Source organism: Ochotona princeps, chromosome 15, assembly GCF_030435755.1.
Source record: "Ochotona princeps isolate mOchPri1 chromosome 15, mOchPri1.hap1, whole genome shotgun sequence".
NCBI classification, from domain to species: domain Eukaryota; kingdom Metazoa; phylum Chordata; class Mammalia; order Lagomorpha; family Ochotonidae; genus Ochotona; species Ochotona princeps.
The window spans coordinates 42,149,435-42,172,381 of NC_080846.1; the positions used below are offsets into that span (position 1 = coordinate 42,149,435).

Genomic DNA, 22,947 nt, shown 5'->3' on the forward strand with positions numbered 1-22,947 from the left:
AACCTGCTTGTGTGTTCTTCCTCTCTTTATTTACCCACCAACTTTTTCTTTTTCACTTTTCATAAGCCTATTTTCAATGAGGTAGCCATATCAGCTTTCTTTTAGTCAGCATTTATGCGGTATTATTTGTCACTTTCATTTTCAACATCTTCTGCATATTGCAGACGCTTCTCTCATAAATAACATATCTTTACTGTTATACTTGTGAAATACTGTTGTTGGGAAGTACAGTCTGAAAATACTGGTCTTGAATTGCATTACATAGCTGTTTACATTTATGAAGAGTTTCATTATACAGAATTGGGTCACTCCGTTATGGAGTTTAATAAGTCCCAAGATCTGTGTACAAGCTGGTGGGGTAGTTGGAAAGCCTGACCACTGAAGGGCTGATGACAGATTTCATTTCAGGTCTAAAGGCCTGAGAAGGAGCAGCAGGGGCAGGAGGTGAGGGCTCCAGCTCAGGCCCTCAACACACAGGGTGAGACCCACCTCCACGGGCGAGCAGCACTTGGGGGAGTGCAAGCTGCTTTACTCAGTCCACCAGTCTAATCGTAATCTCTTCTGGAAACAGCTCCACAGGGGCATCCAGGAAATATTTATTCAGCTATCCGCATCTTGGGGTTTGATCAAGTTGACACATAATGTTAACCTCTGCAATCTTGTAATGTACAAAAAAAAAAAAAAAGAAAAAGAAAAAAAGAAGGAAAGAAGTAACTGCCTGCCCAAAATATTAGAAGTGATAGCTAACATGATTATAATGTTGACTATATCCTGCTGTCTGTGGATTATTCGATTTAATTCTCACAATGATCCTGGAAGGTAAGTGCTGTGTTATTTCCCTTTTATAGAGGAAGGAGTTGAGGTACAGTGATATTGGGTAATTTGTCTGAGACGAAACTCAACCTTCAGAACCTCAACTAAAACACCTTTTCTTGGCACAAATGTGAGGAAACGTTACTCTATCACTCTAAGAAAGCAGGGGACATTCCATACTTTTACAACAACTAGGTTTCTGCTTAGTAAGACCGAATGGATGTAGGGGAAGACAGAATGGCAGTTTAAACTGGAATTTAAAATGGCATCTGTGCTTTCTACAAAGTCCAGGTTGGGATAAAAGCAAATAGAGCTTCCTAAGGAAGGGAAAGTTACCATGTTGGTAAATGTAGGTGAGAAAGAAATCTGTGGCAAAAGAAAAGGCAGTGAGGAGGACGTTGTGGCACAGCACGCTAAGCTGATGCTTGGAATACTCACAGCCTACATCAGAGCACTTGGTTTGAGTCCCAGCTACTCTGTTTCTAGCCCAGCTCCCTGCTAATTTGCTTGAAAAGGCAGCATATGATGATGGAATATTTGGATCCCTGCGAACCTCATGGAAGTCCCAAATGCAGTTTTCTCCTGTTTTTGACCCGATCCAGACTTAGCTGTTGCAAGCATTCAGGGTGTGAGTCAATGGACAGAAAAATCTTAGCCTCTCTCTCTTCTCTCTGCTTTTCAAATAAAGTGAAATTAATAAATAAAAATTAAAGGAAAGAGCAGTACTTGGCATTCTCACATTTCAATTTAGACAAGGAAGCACTTCTAACAAAATCATGAGATAAAATTTCCTTCAGATGCCCCAGAAAGCTTGCATGTTAACTACAAGTACAAAGGATGAGAATTTCTATGTACTTTCTTCTTATTTCCACTGGTCAGCACAGCACTTCTTCAAGATCCAGGCTCCTAGAAGACTTTCCCAACCAATTCCCTCACCAGAAGCAAAGCAAGGAATTTCTCAGAGTTGCAAAACACTTTCTGCATAACTCAAGAGAGTAAAATGCACACATTCATTCATTGGTCCCTCACTGGGACACTGGAACATTGCTTTCTTCCTCCTTCTCCTCCTCTTTGGCCTTCACCCTCCTCTTTCCCCCTTTCTTCTTTTTAACAAGGTTTTTTTTTAATTGTATAAATTTTATTTTTGATAATTTTTACATATTTGATTAGAGTGCAAAGGTTCAAGGGCTAGAGAAGAGTGGGTGAGACCATTGTTTTCACATTCTCTTCTTTCCTTCCTGTATCTGGGGGAAGCGGAGAAGCTACACCCAGCCTCCCAACCATCCCAGGGTTCGTGATGTGGGGCAAGCTCCAAGAGTCCTACTCAAGTGGTTTTGATAGTTCAACAGTTCTGTATTACTTCCAATCTTGCCACTCCAATCACGGTGAAATCTCTCCAGAATCCACTGGCTGACATAGTCCATCTTAAGAGTCTCCATTTGCTCAGGTATTCACTGCCAACACTTGGCTGGGATAGTTGATGGATTTGTTCTGTCCTCTGCCCTCTGTTATGGTCTTAATTTATCCATATACCTCAAGCTCTAAATAAATCAGAATTCTCTGTCCACTGAATGCAGCTTTGTTACACTCTGGTTCCTTTCTCAAGATTGCCATCCCTCCATACTCTGGTTTCCCACAATGTACCACTCCCCTTATGAAGCCTTCCTTGCCTCTTTCCCTAAGCTCATTGCACTGTACATCAATAGTGATACAAATATGGTTTTGTAAATCTCTTTTCAGAATTAGACTTTTTTTCAGAATTAGATTATAAACTTCTGGGCACTACAATTAAGTATTCATCACCTTTGAAATCTCTTTATGGCTGACCTCAATCTTGCACATTGGTGGACAAATAAGCAACAACAAAAACAAACAAAAAATCAAGCAGAAAACAAAAACAACAACAAAACAACAAATGTTAAATGTGAAAAAGGCTCAAAAGAAAGAGTCTAACGAATGTACCCAGACTAGCTAAAATGGATTCGAACATAACTTAAAACAAAGTTCATGAAAGCTGAGTTGGGTCTTGAGGTTAAGAGGTCAGTGTCCTGTGATGGAGGGCTTGGGGCTGATGCTCAGGCTCCCAATTCCAGTCTCCTGCTAATGCAGATCCTGGGAGGGAATGGAGATGACTCAAGTAGTTGGGTTCCTGCCACTAACATGGGAGACGTGTACTGACATCCCAGCTTCAGCACCCTTCCACCTCTACCCACCACCTCCACTGAAGGCCATGGAGGGACTCAATCAGCAAACGGAAGCTCTCATTTTCTCTTTCTCTCTGCCTCTCATATAAATCTAGATTATAACATATGCCACACAGACACAGTCTCAAAGGCTCCCTTTCAGGGAATTCCAGATCCTTTTATATACAGGATCTGTACTGATCCTAACTTCTTATGTACAGAACACATCACTCAACAACAACAACAACAAAAACCCAGAAATGGTCTCCTTGGGCTTCAGAAAATTATTCTGCACACGTTTTTGGTATGGCAGAGCAAATACACCGGGAGCTAGATTTACCTTTGAGATAAAATAAAAAGGGAAAAAGAAAATAAGGAACAAACAGATTCAGGAGGTTCAGAAAGGAATTCAAGGCAATAAAAGTAGCACACAGTCTGTATTGATGGAGGGAAATTCACTCGGCCTTCTGGGACACCACACCTGGAGACTGGCCGCTTTATTCTCAAGTGCATTCCATTGGTTATGAGTATCCTGAGAGAAGGTCCAAAAATATGGGCTTTTTCATTCCTCTGTTGCCAGAATAAGGAGAAGTCCTTTGTGGTTTTCTTTATTTTTTTTTTAACTGTAAATGTGAGTGTTTTAATTTTCTACAAAGTCTCTATTTTGATTTTGAGCAAGTGTAATTGAACAGCGAGTGGCATCCACAACCCACAAATCCAGGTCAATTAGAAGAAAAATGTGCACTCGATAGCAATTTCATAGCAACTGTGAGCCAGACAATGGCCTTGGCCTCTAAACCAACTGTTGGCAAGAAATGATTTGTGGCTGTGATGACAAAGTAAATACAAGACGCTATTAAAACATCAGGTCCTCAGTGCTCCGTTTGCATCTCCTTTTCATTTGCAATGATTCGTTCCACTCATGGTCATGTACTCTGTTGGTGAGTTTTTTTTTTTTTTTTTAAGGAAGAAAACACCGAAATCCAGATCTTAATCTGGGGTCTGAAAAATCCACCTTAAAAGCAGAGTAAAATCCAACAAAAACAAAACCAAAATACTTCTAGTCACTTAACAACATGCATAAAGGAATGAGTAGTGGCCAATCTCCATTCTGCCAGTGTGAAAAACTGGCATAGGAAAAATGAGTTCACAACTTGCTATCAGTTTTTTTTTTCTTTTCTTTCTTTTAAACTAAACATCAAGGTTTTACAATAGGAGGATGTTTTGATTACCTTATCACCACAGGACAAAAAGTTTTCCATTTTTTATTTCAATCAGGCTCTTGTATTTATTCTTCCTTATACGCAGCTTCCTAGGTTCATGCGGAAGAAGCTACCGGGTCTCACAATGGAGAAAACACCGAGCAAAATATCAGTTTCCCCAAATCACATTATAGCTGGTTTAATTTGTGTGTTCATTCGTCTTCTATCCCTGCTTTCACTCCTCCCCTCCCTGCCCAAAATGTTCCTGTTGAGAAGTTCTCAGCACCTGGTTCCTGAGAGCTTCAAGAATGGGTGCTTCACATTTAGAATGTTCTGAACATTCACCAGCACTCGGAAAGGTGCACAGGTTGTACAGTCATCAGCTGCCCTACATCCCTGTACTGGGAGTGCGGTGGGCGTGGGGGAGTGAATGCTGGAGAGAAAGAAGCAAAACAGAGCAAGGCAAGATGCAGGAGGGAGGATGAGTGAGGGCAAGGAAAAAAATTTCCTCAGTTGAAAACTGGAGCTAGAAGGCGTTGAGAAGGAATCTAAACAGAAAATCCGAAGCAGTTTCAGGGCTAAACAGATACAATCAGAAAAGAGGTGAAGTGCAAGTGCCGGGTGTCAGGTTCTTCTCAGCTATTCCTGGGAATAAGCAATACATGAATGCAAGGCTCCACCCAAAAGAATGATGACACACACACCCCATCCAAAATGCCAGTCAGAGTTCCAGCTCTCCATTTCAAATCCAGCTCCCTGCTAATATGCCTGGGAAAGCAGTAGAAGGTAGTCCAGGTACTTGTCTTCTACATCCAAGAATTAGTTCCAGGCTTTGGCCTAGGACATCCAAGTTATTCTGGGGTATGAGCCAGCAGATGGAAAAGATGTGTGTGTGTGTGTGTGTGTGTGTTTCACCCTATCATTGTAATCCTGCCTTTCAAACAAATAAAATAAATATATTTTTAAACAAATACTGCAATGTGACAATAGTAACAGCAGTGTGGTTAAGTCTGTATTTGATCCTACAATAACCTGCATACAGGTATTAACAAATTTAGAATCCCAAGTACTCTCTTACATGGGTGACCATCCTTACCCAAAACCCTTAGGGCCTATTATATTTCCAGATTCACCACTTTTTTTGAATTTCCAAAGCAAATTCTAACACATTCCAGCTACAAAAGTAAAGGAAGCCTAAACTAAATGGCTCACATCAGGGAAGGATCGGTTTTATTACAAGAGGCCTGTACACAATCAGATGTCATCATGAACTGGATTTTACCACATAGGAGCTACGACTGGATTTGGAGAGGATGAAGTGCCCTGCCTCTTGGCCTCCTCAGTGGTGCTAGGGCCAGGATTTCCCCAGGAATTCTGAGACTGTGGAGCCTGGGCCTATAGCACCTCTCACTCCTTCTCCCTGAGGCTCTCCCCCGTGTTTAAGCAAACTCTGGTGCCCCCCAAGTCTCCCTGTATATCCTAAAGATTTAATTCGTCCTCTTCTCTATTCATCACGACTGGTCTTTGTCTGTGATCTCACCTAGAAAAGAACTGTAGAAAGCTAAAATAGAAAACACTGCTTTTCCTCCGTGACAGCAAAGAAAGACATCAACTTTGCTGCTGTTGTTGTTGAGAGGGATCTTCAGCTCAGTATCCAGAAATGACCAGAGCATCCACAGTTACTAACAATCAAGACATCTATGTTGCTTCAGTGTAAGTCTCCATCATCATAAACCAGCTGTACAGAGATGCTTCTCTCAGCGAACCTTCACAAAATGAAAAGGAGGCTGAGCTTCAACATCTGGAGAGAATGCATGCCAAATGACAACCCAGACAGGTCAGGAGACTGGCCACCAAACTGACCCCATCCAGCAGTGGCAGGGGCTGAAGGCAAGAGGTCAGAAGAGAGCGTGTGGCACCTGGGAGTCTGCTGAAATGTGAGACTAGCACAGGACTTCATCATGCCAGAACAAGAAGGCTGTTCAATTCAGCACTGAAGGTACAGGGTGACCCAGGCTGAAACTGGGGTCGACAGTTTGCATGCATACACATAAATTAGGGCCTTGAACCCTTACTCTAGCATCTTACACCCTTCTATGTTTTCTCCAGAGAGGGAAGTGGAGTCACAAGGAGGATCGTTGGAATTACATAAACATCTGAAAAGTCCATGTAAGTGAGTGCTTCATGAATGCGTTTTGGCATGGCAATCAAAGCAGTTGCAAGGTTGACACACATGGTTAGTGTTTTGAAAAGAAAATCTTAACTGCTAAACTGGAGCTGGGTGGCCAAGTTAGCATCCAATCATCGTCATCTTCTTCATCCAGTCCGCAACTCAGAGTCCCATGTGGGCGTATCAGCTTTGGAGTCTCTCTTCCATCCTCAGATCAAGGGAGCTGGTCTGGATGCTCCCACACTCACTCTCAGGCATCTAAATTCAGGAATGGGCAATGATCTAGGTCCCAAGTTAGGTGTTAAGTTTAAGATTGCCCCATTCTTTTTTGCCATGGCTCAACTTGCTCCTTCGTCCTGGTGACACCTGGGACAAGCAGCAAAGTGCAGGGAAGGTTGTGTCAACTTGCCTCCCTGGTCTACAGCCTGTTTCCAACAGGAAGAGAACTCAGCTCCCAGGAGACGGCCTGTGCCACATGTTGTTTAGGAAGCATCTTACTGTCGGTGGACAGAAAAGCATGTGAAAATTCTGCCCTCACATTTCATGTATTTTCACTATCAGGTTAATTTTCACCTCAGGTTAAATCCCAAAGGATAAGGCTTTGTGTGTCATGTAGACAGGGTCATGGTTTTCTGGTGTGATGACACACGGTGTTAAAGAAAGGATTTTCTTTTAATGCAATTTTATAGCGAGCGTCAATGACCAGGCAACAAGTAAATCACATTCTAAAATACATATATTAAAAGGAATCAGTATGTTTCTCTTTTGGGCACTAATTGAAGAAGGGCAAAGGTAGATACTTCTCAGCATTTCCTGTATTTTGGGTTCTCAAACATTATGTTTACTCACCTTATTACTCTCCCAACAAACACATATGTAAAACACCCAGTTGTGTATTTGCACATTTGCATATTGTTCCTGAATTTCTGGTACAAATATACATAACCCCCCCCACACATACAAATATCCTACAATGAACCAGAGGACCCTACCCATGATAAGTACATTTTCCTTGAAATATATTTTTCCTTTAGCACCCTAAAACTTTGTGCGATGAAACAACTAAGTGACTACATTTTATTTTGTAAGTTTAATTATTGTCTAACGCAAAGTTTAATACCAAATGGCTAAGTTTAAAAATAAGTTAGTCCAACCACACTTCCAGATGTTTTTATTCCATTCTCTCTCTCTCTCTCTCTCTCTCTCTCTCTCTCTCTCTCTCTCTCTCCTGTTTCTATTGTCCTGTCTACAGTGACAAGTTCAGGGCAAGTAGGAGGAAAGAAGAAAAACAAAGGAAAATTCATTGGGAAATGAAGGCAGGACTTTTCTCAGCACAATACAAGGGGCAAACATACCCCGCACAGCTGAGAATCAGAGCTTTGATAAGGAAATGAACTTTGATCTGTTCTGATGAATCTGGAAAATCTTCTGGGAGAGATGCCATAGATGATTGCAGCAAATATTAGCAGATTCCCAAGGATGTAATCACCATCTGTATCCATGGCACTGAGTTTCAAATTAACATAGTTATTCTACTTGTATTCCCATATTTAACATTAGGGAATTTGGGTTGTAGGCCTGTCATTATTGTGTGTGTGTGTGTGTGTGTGTGTGTGTGTGTATGTGTGTGATAATTTTGAGAGAATTGGACTGTGCAACTGATCAGTATTTACAAAAATATATTTAGCGATTTATGATTCTATGTTTGCAAACACTTTGGATAACATTTCTGGTTCTGAATGAAACCCTACACATTGCTATTGTTTTTCAGTGTACTCCCCATGCCTTTTTCATTGACTCCTCCCATTTTTGCTACAATCCCATCTAACATTTTCAGCTAAATGGCCAGAGTTATCTGGTTGAAGGGAGCTTCAAGAAGATCGACAGTGAAACCCAGAAAGGTTTCTTTCTCCTTTTTCATTTTTGTTCAGCTTCTCAAGAGGAGGGAGAGAATGTTGTCTGAGCATGCTTTGGACTCAGCCGTCACACACCAAAAGGAATCAGACAATTCTTACGCAGCAAAATTAAGACAACCCAGACTGGCTGGATACAACAATGTCTAGTCGTTTGGAAGAGATGGTGTCTCACTTCTTGTGCTAATGATATTTGAAAAAGTACTTTTCCATGTGCCTTTGCTAAGTAAAGCAGAATCAGAACAGTCCTTCTCTATATCAACACCAGAAATTTTGTGTAGCTCAATTACAGGACAGATACCTGCCAGTAAGTAGGAGGTAAGTGTCCCCTGATCTTTCAGTGTCTGTATGAGCAAGGGAATACAGCTTTGCTTTTATCTTCAGGCTCAAAAGCCAGAGGTTCTAAAGGATAAGTTCACTATCTTATCTCAGAACAGGTGGTTTCAGATAACTAAATTTTCCAGTAATCCAGTTGTTTTCAACATTTGTCTGTTAGTGTGCCTACCAATACAACCTAACAAAAACATTGACCACCCGGGTGCCAGCATTGCAGTGGAGCAGATTAAGCCAGCTCTTGAGAAGCCAGCATCCCATATTAAAGTACTGCTTTGAGTCCCAGCTTCTCTGCTTTCAATCCAGACTCCTGCTGCTGCACTGGGAAGGAACAGGATGACGGTCCACATATTGGATGAAGTTTCTGGCTTCTAGTTTTAGTCTGATCCAAGCCTGAATGTTTGAGGAGTAATGCAGTGGATGGAAGATATTGCTTGTTTTCTTATCTGTATGTTTATTATGATTTGCAATTCTCTCTAAATAAAAGTCATGCTGATTTCTGTACTACATCAATCAGTGAAGAAATATGGTGACGAAAACAACTGTCACAAACCAGATTGGGGGATTCCAAAAAACAGTGGCTGAGAATACTATATTTGGATGGAGACAAACCTGGGAGGATCTTGTAAGTCAGTTATTTGCATGGAATGTTCTCTTCCCAGATATCTAGTAAAGCCATTTTCTAGGGACTCCTTCAAGAGTCTGCTCATATATGACCCTATCAGCAAAGCCTTCCCTGTTTTAAACAGCAACATGTCTTCGCACCTTTACCTTAACAAGTAACTGCCTATCTCTCATTTCTGCAGGGCCCTTGCAGTGCACATCTCCAGCGGGCAACCCTCAAAATATCAAAAGAGCACTTCTACTCCTCAGTACCTTTGACCAATAGGTATTTCACAGATTCTCCTTGAAGTCAGGAATTTTTGTTTGTCTTACTATTGTTATCTACAGGAGCTTAGAACAACTCAGGACACGCACTAGGTGCTCAGCAGATACTTACGAATGAACAATTTGTGGGACAGATTTTAGCATCATGAGCTCCAGTCTGACAGTTCCTGCATAATGGGAATACCACCCAAGAATACAGTTACAATGCAATGGAATAGAAAGCTATGCTGTGGAGCTCATAATTGGTCTGCAGTCCGTAACTGACCTTAGACAAGCACCAAATTACCTCCAGTCAGACCCTTGGACAAGTTATGTAACATTTCCGTAACACAAAATCCTGAAATCAAAGATGATTGTAACAATATCTGCTCTGATAGTTTGTACTGAGGAGTCAGTGGAAGAGAGTCCAGAAGTGCTTGGCACAGGCCTGGCGCTCCAGAAATCTATAGGAAGTGGCTGTCATAATAGCACAAAATTTTACAGGAGTAGAGTAGAAAAATAGGGTGTCTTAAAGCTGCCTGGTGACACTGAGAAGAGAATTGAGATTGGAATAAAGACAGATCGTTCTCAACAGACAATGAAATATCACCCAGCATTCTCCTGTGCTGAGCACACAGAAATTTCTAAAAATGAAAAAATGGGAACAGGCCTTGTGTCAGAGGCAGTTTAGTCACCACGTGGGATGCCTGCTTCCCTTTCAGAATGGCAGGTTTTGAGGTATCAGCATCCCACTAATCAGCTACCTGCCAAGGGTATTCCACTAACTAACTAGCATCCCACTAAACAGCTACCTGCTAGCAAGCCTGGGAGGCAGCAGTGTTGACTGGGTACTTGGGTTCCTGACATCCAAGTTGGAGGTTCGGATGGGGGTTCCTGGCTCTTGGCTTCAGCTTGGCACAGCCTCAGCTGTTTCAGATGGAAGCACTCTCACATTTCTCTCTCCTTTCTGTCTGTGACTCAGCCTTTCACTCTGTTACATCTTTACAAATGAAGAATGAAGCAGTTAGCATCATTCATGTCTTATCAAAGCAGGTGTTTCTCAACCTGGAAGTGGATTTTTTGATTAGTGCTTTCAGTAACTAAATCTGGCTTTGCCTTGCTCGGATCTTAACTGACCTGCCATTCTTTCTAAAATGGAATGGTCAGTTGGTAATGAAATAGTAAGTACTAATAAACTGGTGAAAAAAAAAAATGTCCAGAAGCCACTACGATCATCACCATCACAATGCCCCTCCCAGTTACTTTGTCAGCAAAAGCTTTGCTAAGAACACCTTGTCTTTCTGAAGAAACAATCGTTAGCCTAAGATGATTCCAGATAAGCTTCCCAATCGGAACTCTAAACCTACAGGAAAAATGACCCTTCCTTTTCAATCCCCAGTGAATCACATCCTCTCCCCATTGCCTAGTGGATCCCAAAGTCACTGAAAACAGTCTTTGTATGGGAATGTCTTTTTGCTTCCAATCCAAAACTCCTGAATAATAATGACCTAGAACCCTTGAGTTGAATCAATTTCACAACAAACATGTGGTAACTTAGGTCAGTATTCTTGCCACTCTTTGGCAACTTGTGCTGAGAATTTCTGAGTTGAAATCAAGTTGTTCAAGGCGGACTGAAATAATCAAGTTAAAAGGGAAAAAAAGAGAATGGGAAGAGGCAGTACAAAAACTTGGCATCATCACCATCTCTTTTGGTTGATCAAGATTCTACAACTTAGGCCTTCTTGGTAGGCCTGTGAGTCAGCCAATGGGGGATGTGACTCACAGTGTGCTACTCACATTAAAGGACTAAAACGCCAATCGGCCAGGGATACCCCACATTAGAAGCCACTAAATCATGAGTTGAAAGGCAATGATTTCTTCTGGTGACAATTTGTTTCATGTTTAAAATAATGAAGGACACATGTTTAAGAAGGAAAAAAAGTGAGAGAGAGAGAGAGCACAATTATAAAAATAAGGGGAAAATAATTCTAATTTGAGGCCTGACCCCCACAATCATATGTCTTAATCAAATCCTAAATGGCCCAAAGGGGAATTTCCTGGGATGGCAGAAACATTCCTTATCTTCATCAAGATGGGAATTACAGAGATGTGTAAAACTCCCTGAATGTTGTGCATTTAACTACACAGAACAGTTTCATACACATTTAAATAAAAATATTTAAGTAGCACATACTTTGAAAGTTATGAATCAGAGGTCTACACTCAAAATGTAAACCCTTAAGTTTTCTAATAAAACTTCAAAAAATCTTATTTAATAAACTTCTTTTTAGGGGCTGCTGTTGTGGTGTAATATGTTAAGCTGCCGCTACCCCTGCTGCCTGCCATTCAGGCATGTGGACACAGGTTAGAGCCCCGCTTCTCTGCTTTTGATCCACCTTCCTGCTAATGCACCTGGGAAAGCAGAAGACGGTCCTAGTCCTTGTGCCCCTGGACCTGGAGGAAGCTCTTGGCTCCTCGCCTCAACCTGGTCCAGCCCTCTAGTTACAGCCATTTAGGCAGTGACCCAGTGAATGGAAGATTGTTATCTGATTCTCTCTGTATTTCTGCCTTTCAAATAAATAGATCTTAAAAAATAATTCAGTGTAAAAACTATGAGTAGCCCATAAATATGTACCATTATTTAGCATTCAAAAAACATTTAAAAAGCTAAAAAAAGACTATTGCAACAAAAATATGGAGAATAATTAAAAATATTCAATGTTTAATAATTGTGTTATTTCAATCACTGGAAAAGTGATCTCTTGAAAGTGAAGAACTTATCTAAGTAGTTCATGCTAAAATCCATCTTTCATTTCAAACACCACTATCTCTACTGAAATATCACTATCTCTACCAGAAAAAAAACACACAAACTACTTCTCTGGCAAAGCCCTCACTGAGTTCTGCAGGGTCCTTTTTGGAATGCATAAAGTGTTCTAACTCCTTGATATATTCACCAGAAAGTAGACACAATGCTGGTTTAAATCCTTAAAAACTGGTTATACTGCTAACATAACCTACTAAAGTGAGGGGGCCACATGACCCATCTATGCGGTCAGCATTTAACTGGTAATGCACACCTTGACCCTTAAGTCCCAATTGCATTGATGATTGAATTCATCCAATGAGATGGTCACAGGATGGGCAGGAAGAAGGTAAAGCCACCATGGAACTACTGCATCCCATGCCACCTGGACATACCACTTCCAATCCAACTTCCTGTCAGAGGATGAAGGCTCACCTATGTGAGTTTCTGCCACCTATATGGAGACCCATTCTGAATTCCTGGCTACTGTTTTGTGTGTGTGTGTGTGTGTGTGTGGCCCACCCTAGCTGGTAACAGGTGATTAGGCAAAGATCTCTTTCTCACACTACCTTCCAAACAAATAAATCTTAAAAGGAGCAATTGTCACTCTCCCTATTATTCCCTGACTATTCTGCTACAATCCCCCTCTACTCCAGTGGCATTCATCTGTTTCATCCCTCTCATTTACATCACTTTCCACCCAGATTTTGTGCCAACTCTTCCCTCTTGCCTGTCTTCTCCAGTTAAACCCCTATACACCCTTCAGCTTTCAGCTCCAAAAGGCCCAGTGCCTTCTGGGAAACCTTTCCATGGCAATCTTCTCTTTTACAGTTCTCTTGACATCACTTCACCAATTGCCTTTCCTTAGCATACCTCAGGTACAGTCCAACTTTCACATCTGTTTGGCAATTCCCTGTCGCTGCATTCTAAGCTCCCTGGATGCCTTTTTGCAGCCCCAGCTTCAGCACAGTACACAGCACATAATGGGACTCAATACTTAATGTAGGTGAAAGACAGTGACAGATTCAGAATCATGTACCATTCATATTTTTAACCATCCAGAAAGGCACCAGGAGACAGCAAACCTACAGAGTTTACAGAGCATAGAGGGAAAAAAATGCAAAAACCTGAGAATTAGTACAAAAGATCTTATACTTAAAGCACCAAAGTATAGAAGAGCATTCTATTTCCAACTCTACAATCATTATTACTGTCTCCAGGGATAGCTGTTCTGACAACATTGGCCATCTAATCTTGTTTTAATTAGTTCCAAACTCATATTCATACATCACAACCTTAAATATTGTAGGAGCACATTGATTTATAAAGCTGCTCACAACTCCAGGCAGGGCCTGAATCATGAGGGGCTTTAAGATGTAAGACTTTTGAAAGGGTCAAAGGGAATGTGGCCTGTATGTCTCTTGAGGTTCTTCAAAGAATGGAGCCCTTTGTTTCCTATACTATTGCAAAATAAATTCACAGGAAGCTCTGCTGAATGTCTAGTTCACTGTGGTATGTAGTACTGTGATGTAAGCCAGTTGCAAGCTACTCAGTGAGGATACCTGCACACAGAAAACAGGACTTGGGTTTAAACCAAAAGAACCTGTGGTCACTGAGTCATTTATGATCGACTGGGGGAAATCAACTATACTACTAAGGATTTGAGCAAATGTTGCATCAGGTTACATCACAAGAAGAAACTCAAGCCCAAGCTGATAGCTTATAAAAAGCCTGCTTTCTTGGCAGTAAGGGAAGTATTCATACCACTCTAGATTAAGAAGAGATTGAGAACCAAAGAGTTCTGCTTAAAAAAACAGTTTGAAAACCTCTTGCAAAATCTTGGCCACATATACAGAACTTGAAAATCTGCAAAGGCTGGGAAGAGTCAACTTGGTACATATACCACAGGTCAACAGCCGTACCACCCTGAATGTGCCCGATCTCATCTGATCTTGGAAGCTAAGCCGGGTCGGGCCTAGTTAGTACATATACCACAGGTTACTGTGAGGATTAAGCAACACAACGGATACAAAGCTGTTTGTACATGGATATGCACATTTGGTAGCATTAGTCCATTTCTCAATTTAAGGTGTCTTCAAAGGATCTAAAGAATTCCTCCCCTTTTTCTCCTGAGAAGTTGGCTCTGAAAACCAGTTTTAAAGACTCAACTCAGAAAAGTCAGTAAAATATGTAAGATCTGAGTTATCTGAGTTTCCATCCTTCAAAAGGAGGAAGCAGTTCATTTTCCTTCCTATATTATTTCAGAACTACAAGCGCTTTTCTTGCAGCTATTTACCAAAGGCTAAGTAATTGGTCCCAAGTCTCAGACTGGCTCAGGCCATGGATCTCAATTCCTTTGAGTCCAACACTAGCATTCCCTACACTAAAGATCAACAGCCTCTCAAAGAGTCTAGTTGTAGCGTGCTGCAACTCTTATAGGCAGAGTGAAGAGTTTCAAGAATACTAACAACAGAAGATGGCCAACTAGCAAAAAGAAATTAAAAGGTATGGCCCAACAATGTGAAACAAGTAAATAAATGATATTCCAAAGTGTACCAATAGTTTAAAAGTTTGGATTCTGGGGTCAGAGGGTTGAAGCTCAAATTGGAATCAGCTTTTTATTGGTTGATCCGGGGGCAAAGTGTTCAGACTCGGTCTCAGTTTTCTACCCATGAAATGAAGATAAAAACACTGACCTATCTGCCAATCTCACCCAATTGCTAGAAGGTCAAATGAGAAAACTGATAACTTGAAGGGCTCACAAGGAATAATTTATAGGAAATATGATTCTATTTAGTCTATTGACTTTAGGAGACAGAAGTGCCGTAAATCATCCGTAGAAAATGTATTCAGTCCTGCGTACAATGCAATTGTTAAGTCTAATCAGTTTAGCCTTATACCCACTTATGGAAGTTGTCAGAAGGCAAAGTTTGCAGATGACTTAGAATAAAAGGTAAAAGACAGAGGGCCATTGGAGTAAATCATAACTACTAAAATAATTAAATCATCGATCTGTAATTCTAATAATTCAGTTGTATAAATCAATGTTTTATATAAAGTCCCTTTAAAATTTCCAAGAAACATACAATGTGAATTTCAATATATAGCAATATACTGTTAATAGGGAACTCTGAACTAGTAGTAGTAACACTCAGTTTCAAACATGTTTTAGTTGTAAAAATGAGTTTTACAAATAAAGACTTGCACAGATAAACTATTTAAGGCAACTATATTTGCATTGCTACAACAGCTTCTCATTTCAGACTTACAACTTAGAGGAATATATGAGTTATTCTTGGAAGAGAACATTCAACCTACTTTAAGAAAATGTCTAGAGAAATAGATTATTTTTCTAGGCATTTTGCATCACAAATACCTATCAACAAGGTTTTCATTGCATCCCCATTTTTTTATAAAACACATACATACCTCTGTGGCTTTGCATGCAAAAATTTTAAATCAAAATCTTTAAAAATAAAGGTTCTGTACTAAATACATAAACACAACAATCTTCACCAACTGAAACATTAAGAAATACACACATGGACAAATGTCTTCTATCAATATTACAATTTGAGATTTTAAGTGTTATTTGGCAAAATACGCTCCAAAAGGAGGAATCTCCTATACCGTTTCTCCTGCCTGGTAGTCCCTATTAAGATGCTGGCTATGAGGCCCATAATCACCCTCTACTACCAGGAACTGGGTGTCTCAAAAGGCCCAAACAACTTCTAAGTACAAGGAAAGAGACTATAATCTGAGAGGTCTTAAAAAAAAAAAAACCTGAATAAAATACCAAGAGAAAAAGGCATACGCTCTGTGTTTGATTTTGTCTCAAAATGTCTGTAGGAGTTAGTGTGCTTTATTTATGTGTCGCATGCACACCTCCTCCAAAGCAGGTCTCCATGCAGTCCATAAACCCGGACCACCCCCTTGACCTGGATGTTCACACAAACAACTGCAGTGCAGACTTCGCCTGATTCATGAGCTGCAGGATCCTTACAGCAGTGACGTCCAAACACTCCCGATAAACCCCCATGGCCACAGCAAGTGAACTCACAAACCTTTACAGTCCCCCCCTTCCCACTTCACATTTCCCTCATCCCTTCTCCTTTCATACAACCCTAGACTCATCATTATTTCATCCTTCAGTCCTCCCTGCAACCAAGCCAGATACCCAAAAGAATACTGCATCGTCCACACCAAAATGATAAATATCATGAAAAGGCTGATTTCATGTCAAAAGTTGAACTCCACACAATCCTTTAAGATTACTCAATCATGATATGACAAGAAGCATTAAAAATAAATTAGAATCCTAAGAGTGGAAGTCTTATTGTTTATTCCTGGTTGACATATAGAATAACACAAGAAATAAAACCAAGTGAAAAACTGCAAAAACTCTGCATATCAATTATACCCCAAAAGTGGTTGAAGAATCAAATCAATCCTTACTATTCATACAATCTAAGGCCTACTTGTTTGAGAGAACCTCAAAAATACAAAATTTGACATCTTGCTTAACAAAGTTCCTTTACCTTATATTATTCTCATAAGAAAATAGACTTCTAGATACAACCAGAAATCATAATTCATAACATAACAGATTTCTCTAGTCTATTTACAGTCCCACATATAAAAGCAAATGTTTGACAGACTCAGTTAAACAGCCCAGTATTGTTAGTATGCAAACTACTTGAAGGTAGAAGACTTAATACTGTTATGTTCCAAACATGAAAAAAAAGCAACTTTACATAAAACCTCAATTGCAGACTGAGATGTCTAAACAACTTCCAATCTTTGTACCTTCGGATAAAGAAATCCACTGTTTCAATCTGATGTGCTTTTTGAAGTCTATGCAGAGAAAATTATTGACAAAATTCTCTCCACATTGCTTATGCAGACTATCTAATCAGATCATCTGAAATGATGGTGAAAAGGAAATAGTTTTACAACTTTAATATGTGAAGTACAGCCTTAGAGATCACCCTTCTGTAAAGAGGAAGAAGAGTATCACAAATGTTAAAAATCAAGAGAAAAAAAAGTCTAATGGATGTATTTATTCCTAAGATTAAAAGGAGCCTGGAGATCAAAACATCAGAATACCTCCTCCTTCCTTTTAACCTGAAGGCCAAGTGCATCCTCTGTAACACCTACACCAAACATCACTTGCAATGTGAGTTCCAGTGGCTTAAGGGTATCGTGTGTGTAACTACTCTGCTGGGACCTTTCCAGTCTATTGTTGAAGAAGTATCAACAAGGATGAAAGATTCCCATTAGACGACAGAAGGTATAGCCACATTATCCTGCACTAACGAGGATAATTCTAGCTATCAAACCCATTTCAGGCCTTGTTTTAGCATTATAGAGAAGATGATACTAAAAAGATACTACTAATACCTAGAGAAACTGTTTTAAAACTACCACTGTTTAAACTTAGATAACATTCCTCAAACTTACTGCCAATCCTAACTAGAATTCCTGATAGGAGCTACTGATTTTGAAAACTCTTTCTTACAACGATTTAACTAGTTTTTTACTTCAGCATTTAAGAAAGTATGAAGTGCAAAACCTTTTTTAAAATTATACAACTGTATTTGAGAAAAATACACAATTGTGATGATACATGGAGGTCTGGCACACACCTGCACACGTATCTAGCAGACACTCCAATGTTTTTGTCAAAATAGCTAGGAAAATGTTCCCCCAGCAGCAGCAGCTCAGAAGAACTATCAAACAGCCACTGGACCACTGGCATAGGCTCAGTAGAACTGTCCAGGGAATTTAAGGTTAAAGTCACAGGAAACAGCTGGAGGCCAGGCCTGAGTGATGTGAGCAAACTCCTTAAAGAGGAACTTCACAAACAGCTCCTCACATGTCACAAAGACATCTAAATTCTAAAATAAAACACTGTGTTCTCTTCCCACATTTTTTAAAGCACCTAAAAAACAAAGTCTGACATCAAGGGCTTACAAGCAATTAATTCTCCATTTGAGAAAAGCCTTTGCTGTCAAAATTTTAGGAATTCGCATAGGTTCAGTCTTCTGAAGATCACATTCATTCAGCTTCCTGGCCCACTGAATTAGGATGCAAAGCTTTAGCAACAGTCACCTAGCCCCCAAGCACTAAGGGAATGTTGTTGGTATAGGATGGAAGCTGGCACTGCTGGCCAGGCTCAGACACTTCTGTCAGTCCTTCCTAACAGAGTGCCATTAAATACAAACAATTCAGAACAAAGCCCTAACAACTGCAAGAGGACTGGTCAATTCCTCTTGGGCTCCAAGAATCGCCAGCCAATGAAATACCTGTACACCAGCATTTTTATTCTTAAATCTGCACACTTAACTGTGACTTTCTGTGGTCTACAAAACCAGTATTTAATCTCACAGGTGGAAAGTCTCAAACATATTAAAGCAGTTAGACTTCATGTAATTTAGAAGACATAATGTATTTGTAGTGTAAACATATTTACATGTATATCAAAAACAAAATCAAGCCAATATATGGTAAGGAATACTGTGTGAAAAAAAAAAGTTTCTCTACTTTGTTTCCACTGGAAATCACTTGTTACCCTCTCTACCAAAAAATCACAGCAAGTCTTTATTTGGGGTCAGTAACCCTAAGCATAGCAACCTCAATGTTCCTCCGAGGTTCTTACAATCCTGCAATCACAGCCTGGAAATGAGGACCAGAGCAACCGTCGCCATCTTTGAGAACAAAAGTTTGTAAACATACCTTTTGTTGAATCCCAGCTTATTTTTAAGTAAATCTCGCAGGTGATGAAAAGTCAACCAATTTCTCTGCAGTGGTTAGCCTGTTCTTTAAAACTATGTGTCACCTGCCCCAGGGTTTTATAACAGAACAAGGAATCCAAGGGGTGGCAAGCTGTTTTTTTTTCCAAAGGTGGGTCAGAATGGACACTGTATCTTCACTTCAACAGGGAAGCCGTACAATGTAATCCTTTTTGATATCACTGTTTGCACTGATGTTACCTTTGTCTCTCATTCTCCTTTCCTGAGACTATCAGCCTGTGAATGTGTCCACGCTTTGATTTGGTTTTTAAAAAACAAAAACAAAAAACATGTTACCCCTGTGTTTCTCCTAACATCTAAGCATGTATACACACATCTTTCTCATCAAATGTTTTCTCAGCATGACCAGTGTGCAACTGATGTTCACATAACTTATGGAACCTAAATATTCCCAGAAAAATATTTTTTTTAGCTGAACCTCTATAATCATGACAAGAGATTGATTAAAATGCCAAGATAAGAAACAATTTATTATAGAGAGAAGAAAAATTTCTCATCCAAAATATAGAAATCTGTACAACTTTGCCACAATCAATATACATGAACTGTACAAATTTACACCAGTTCATAATTTACCAAATAAAAGATGACTAACAAAGTTCACAAAATAGATGGTGGTTTGTGGAAAAAGACTTTTACCCAATTAAGTACAAGGAAAGTTACAAACCAGACCTCCACTTTCTAAAAATAAGAAGTTTACTCAGTCTTAGAAAACTACAAGCTAGCAAATGTACAGAGAGCTGGTGGTGCTACACCGCAGTTGAGACAGTGTCTTTTTTAAGGGTCTTTTTTATATTTTTTAAAAGCCTGTTGCCATGGCAGATTCTGGTTACTTGCTACTTTCAGGGCCAAAAAAACACAATACAAGATCGGACCATTTCCCCAGGTCATGCTTACTAGTTTGTCTTTATGTACATTTATACATATTTAAGTGCTAGGTAAAAGTCTTGTAAAATTTCCAGTACTACCGTGTTTAAAAACGTTGAGCTTTCCTATTGAGCTGCCAAAAAGATTAACGATAACAATTTTCAAGTGTTAAAGAGTGCAAATTCCTCTGCCAAGATCTACTGCAGAGAACGGTTCTTTGAAATACAGATTTTCATTAAACAGGCTGAGGCTGACATAAAATTTTAGGTATCATGTCTGGGAGAAATTGAAACCACTCTAGGACTTCACTCCCTAGCAAATAAAGTGATCATTTACTTGGACTCACAGGCTATTAAATCATTGAAAGGTACTGTCCAAACTATGGCACTGTCACTTAAAAAAAAATTTTTTTTAACCATTCTAGCTTGTGCCAGATCTTCACAGCTGTGACATGGTTTAAATTCCATAATCCATCCCCAAGAGGAGCCCACCCAAAGCAAAAATCAAATTTATCCATCCATTATAAGATGATCCATCCATAGACTATATCTTAACCCGATACAGTCATCATAGTGTAGTTTTTGGAAGGGCTGGTTCTGCCCAAGAGAAGTTCCTCCTTACAGCTGATTCTGCTGTCGACCATCTGCACGTTGGCGCTGTTGGGGGTGCCACCTCCTGCTGGCGAGGCTTCGTACAGCACGCAGATGGAGCCGTCCTCTCCGATCCGGTAGGACACTTCGTAGGGGTCGACCCAGAGGGTGAGTTCGCTGGGCAGCAGCCTGAACAGCTCCTGACTGCTCAAACCTATCCGCTGGGCCGCCTGTCCAATCAGAGGATCCATCTTGTGGTTGATGCGGATGCAGCGGTAACCTGAGCCCTTGCACGGCTTCTCTGGGAACCAGTGGTGTTTATAGTGCTCTACAGGAGAAAAAGAGCAGAGAAACATGGCTTTACTGCGTGCCTGCTGGCGCCGCTCTTGTTCGCCCCTGTGCAGAGCGAAAACCAAAACCCACGAACTTTTTTTAAAGACCCGTCCCAGACCGCTCTTGGCCGGGGCGGGCAGGGCTGGGAAGAGCGGCACGGGACCAGACAGTCTCCGGGAACCCCAACCGGCCAAGCCGCCCAAACAGGAACCAGGCGCACAGCCTGCTCCAGCCGGAGAGCCAGGCGGGAACCTGTTTACTTTCCCCCACCCCGCCCCTGCCACACACAATGGAGTTTATGGCGGCGTCGCCACCAGACTGTTAACCCCAAAGGCAAGAAAAACAACCACAATCTGGGCAGGGCACCGGTGACAAACCCCATGATGAATGGGCAGGGGCAGGGAGTGCGGGGATATGGCACGTCCGTCTGGAGCCAGCTCCGGGGCAGCAGCGCCACTGCCCACCCTGCAACGGTCGGAGGGGAGGGGGGAGGGGGCGTCGAACCACCCCCCAACCCCAACCCCAGTCCCGCGGGGCTGCTCCTTTGTCCCCCACCCCACCCCTGCCCCCCAAATCAGCCTAGGGTCCCGGACCGCAGCTCACGCCTCCGGCGGCTCTAGCTCCTTTGTTGTGTTTTCTTCTCCAGGGTCCGGCTCGCCAGCCAGTAGGAGGGGGCGCCCTAAGCCTTACCCGGGACCCGTTAGAGCGGCTACCGCCCCGTCCCGTGGAGGGACTTGGGGGGGTGGCTGGAGCCGTGCGCTCTCCCCTCAGCCCCCCACCGCCGGCCACCGGAGCGGGGTTCAGTCAGGGCCCCCCGCCGCGTCCTCGCTCCTCACTCACCTGCCAGCAGCTCCTGGAGGCTCTGGCTGAAGGTCTGCAGCTGTCGCTCGCTCGTGAGACCCTTGGTGCGGAGGAACTTGGAGATGAAGGACACGGCAGCGGCGATCTCGCCTATCATGGTGGCGGCTCGAGTGTAGAAGGGATGCATGGGGGCGGCGGGCGGGGGCAGCCCGGGGCGGCCGGGGCTCGGCAGCGCAGCCCCGACGGCGGAGCGGCCACCCCGGGCCCCCCTACAGGTCCGAGGGCTGAGAGGAAAAGAGCCGGCGTCGGGGAGGGGGCGGGGGGCGGACGTCGGCTACTTTTTTTTTCTTTTTTTTCCCCTTCTCTTTAGAGTAAAAACACAAAGTTATTTTCGAGACAGGAGGCGGCGGGAGAGACGGAGAGGCGAGCGACGGCGGCCTGGTCACATCGCTCGGACCTCCCCGGCCGCCTCCGGCTCCGGTTCCGTAGCCTCCGAAATCCCCGACAGTTGCATTTCCAGCTTCGTGGGGGCGAAGAGAGGCGGCCGCCGTGCAGCACTTTTTATAGCGCCTCGGAGAGGAAGTGGCGTAGCTGGAGCGTGAGGGCCGAGGCCAGCCAATCGGGAGATCGCACCATTGTGACGCAAGCAAATTCGGAGACGGAGGGGGCGGGAAAAGGGCTGTGGGGGGCGGGTCCGGAGTCGGGGAAGAGAGGGAGGAGCTGACGTAATCCGCTTGTAAACAAATAAACCCCGAGTGGCGGCCGGAGACGGAGCTGCAGGCTTGGGAGACGGCGCGAGCCCGGGGAGCGCGTGTGAAAGCTCCGCCCTCGGCCCTGGCTCCTCCTCGCTCGAGCCGGTCCGGCGGCAGCTCCGAGGCCGCCTTGTGCATGGGTGTGCTGCCCGGGCGGCTGTGCGGGGCGCTGGGTTCCGGCTGTGCGGGGCTGTGCGCGGACGCTGGCGCTCGGGGAAGCGGCCCTGCCGGCAGCAGCCCTCCCCAAGCCCCGCCGTAGTCGGGGTTCCCTAGCCAACGGACTCCGAACGGGCTCCACCCTGCGGGCAGGCGAGTGGGAGTGTGTGTGTGTGTGTGTGTGCGCGCGCGCGATGGGAGAGTGTTTGTAAGAAGTTTAATGGCAGCAGAAGTAGGTTAGGAAGGTCACTTGTGTTTGCTTTGGGAGGCCGGAGAGCAATGGCAGGTGTTATCCGAAGCGGGGTATGGGGTTATCAGCATAGTGACACGGAGCTTGCACCGCCTGGGA

General features: G+C 42.5%; 1 protein-coding gene across 1 annotated transcript; it reads right to left on the minus strand.

Annotated features, from left to right (window-relative positions):
• Nucleotides 1-19,542: 19,542 nt before the first annotated feature.
• BTG1 (BTG anti-proliferation factor 1) lies at nt 19,543-22,224 on the minus strand. Its single transcript, XM_004583098.3, has 2 exons — nt 21,730-22,224; nt 19,543-20,884 (listed from the first exon to the last, which is right to left on the minus strand). The coding sequence occupies exons 1-2, from the start codon at nt 21,875-21,877 to the stop codon at nt 20,517-20,519; spliced, it is 516 nt and encodes a 171-aa protein (XP_004583155.1). The 5' UTR covers nt 21,878-22,224; the 3' UTR covers nt 19,543-20,516.
• Nucleotides 22,225-22,947: the final 723 nt, after the last annotated feature.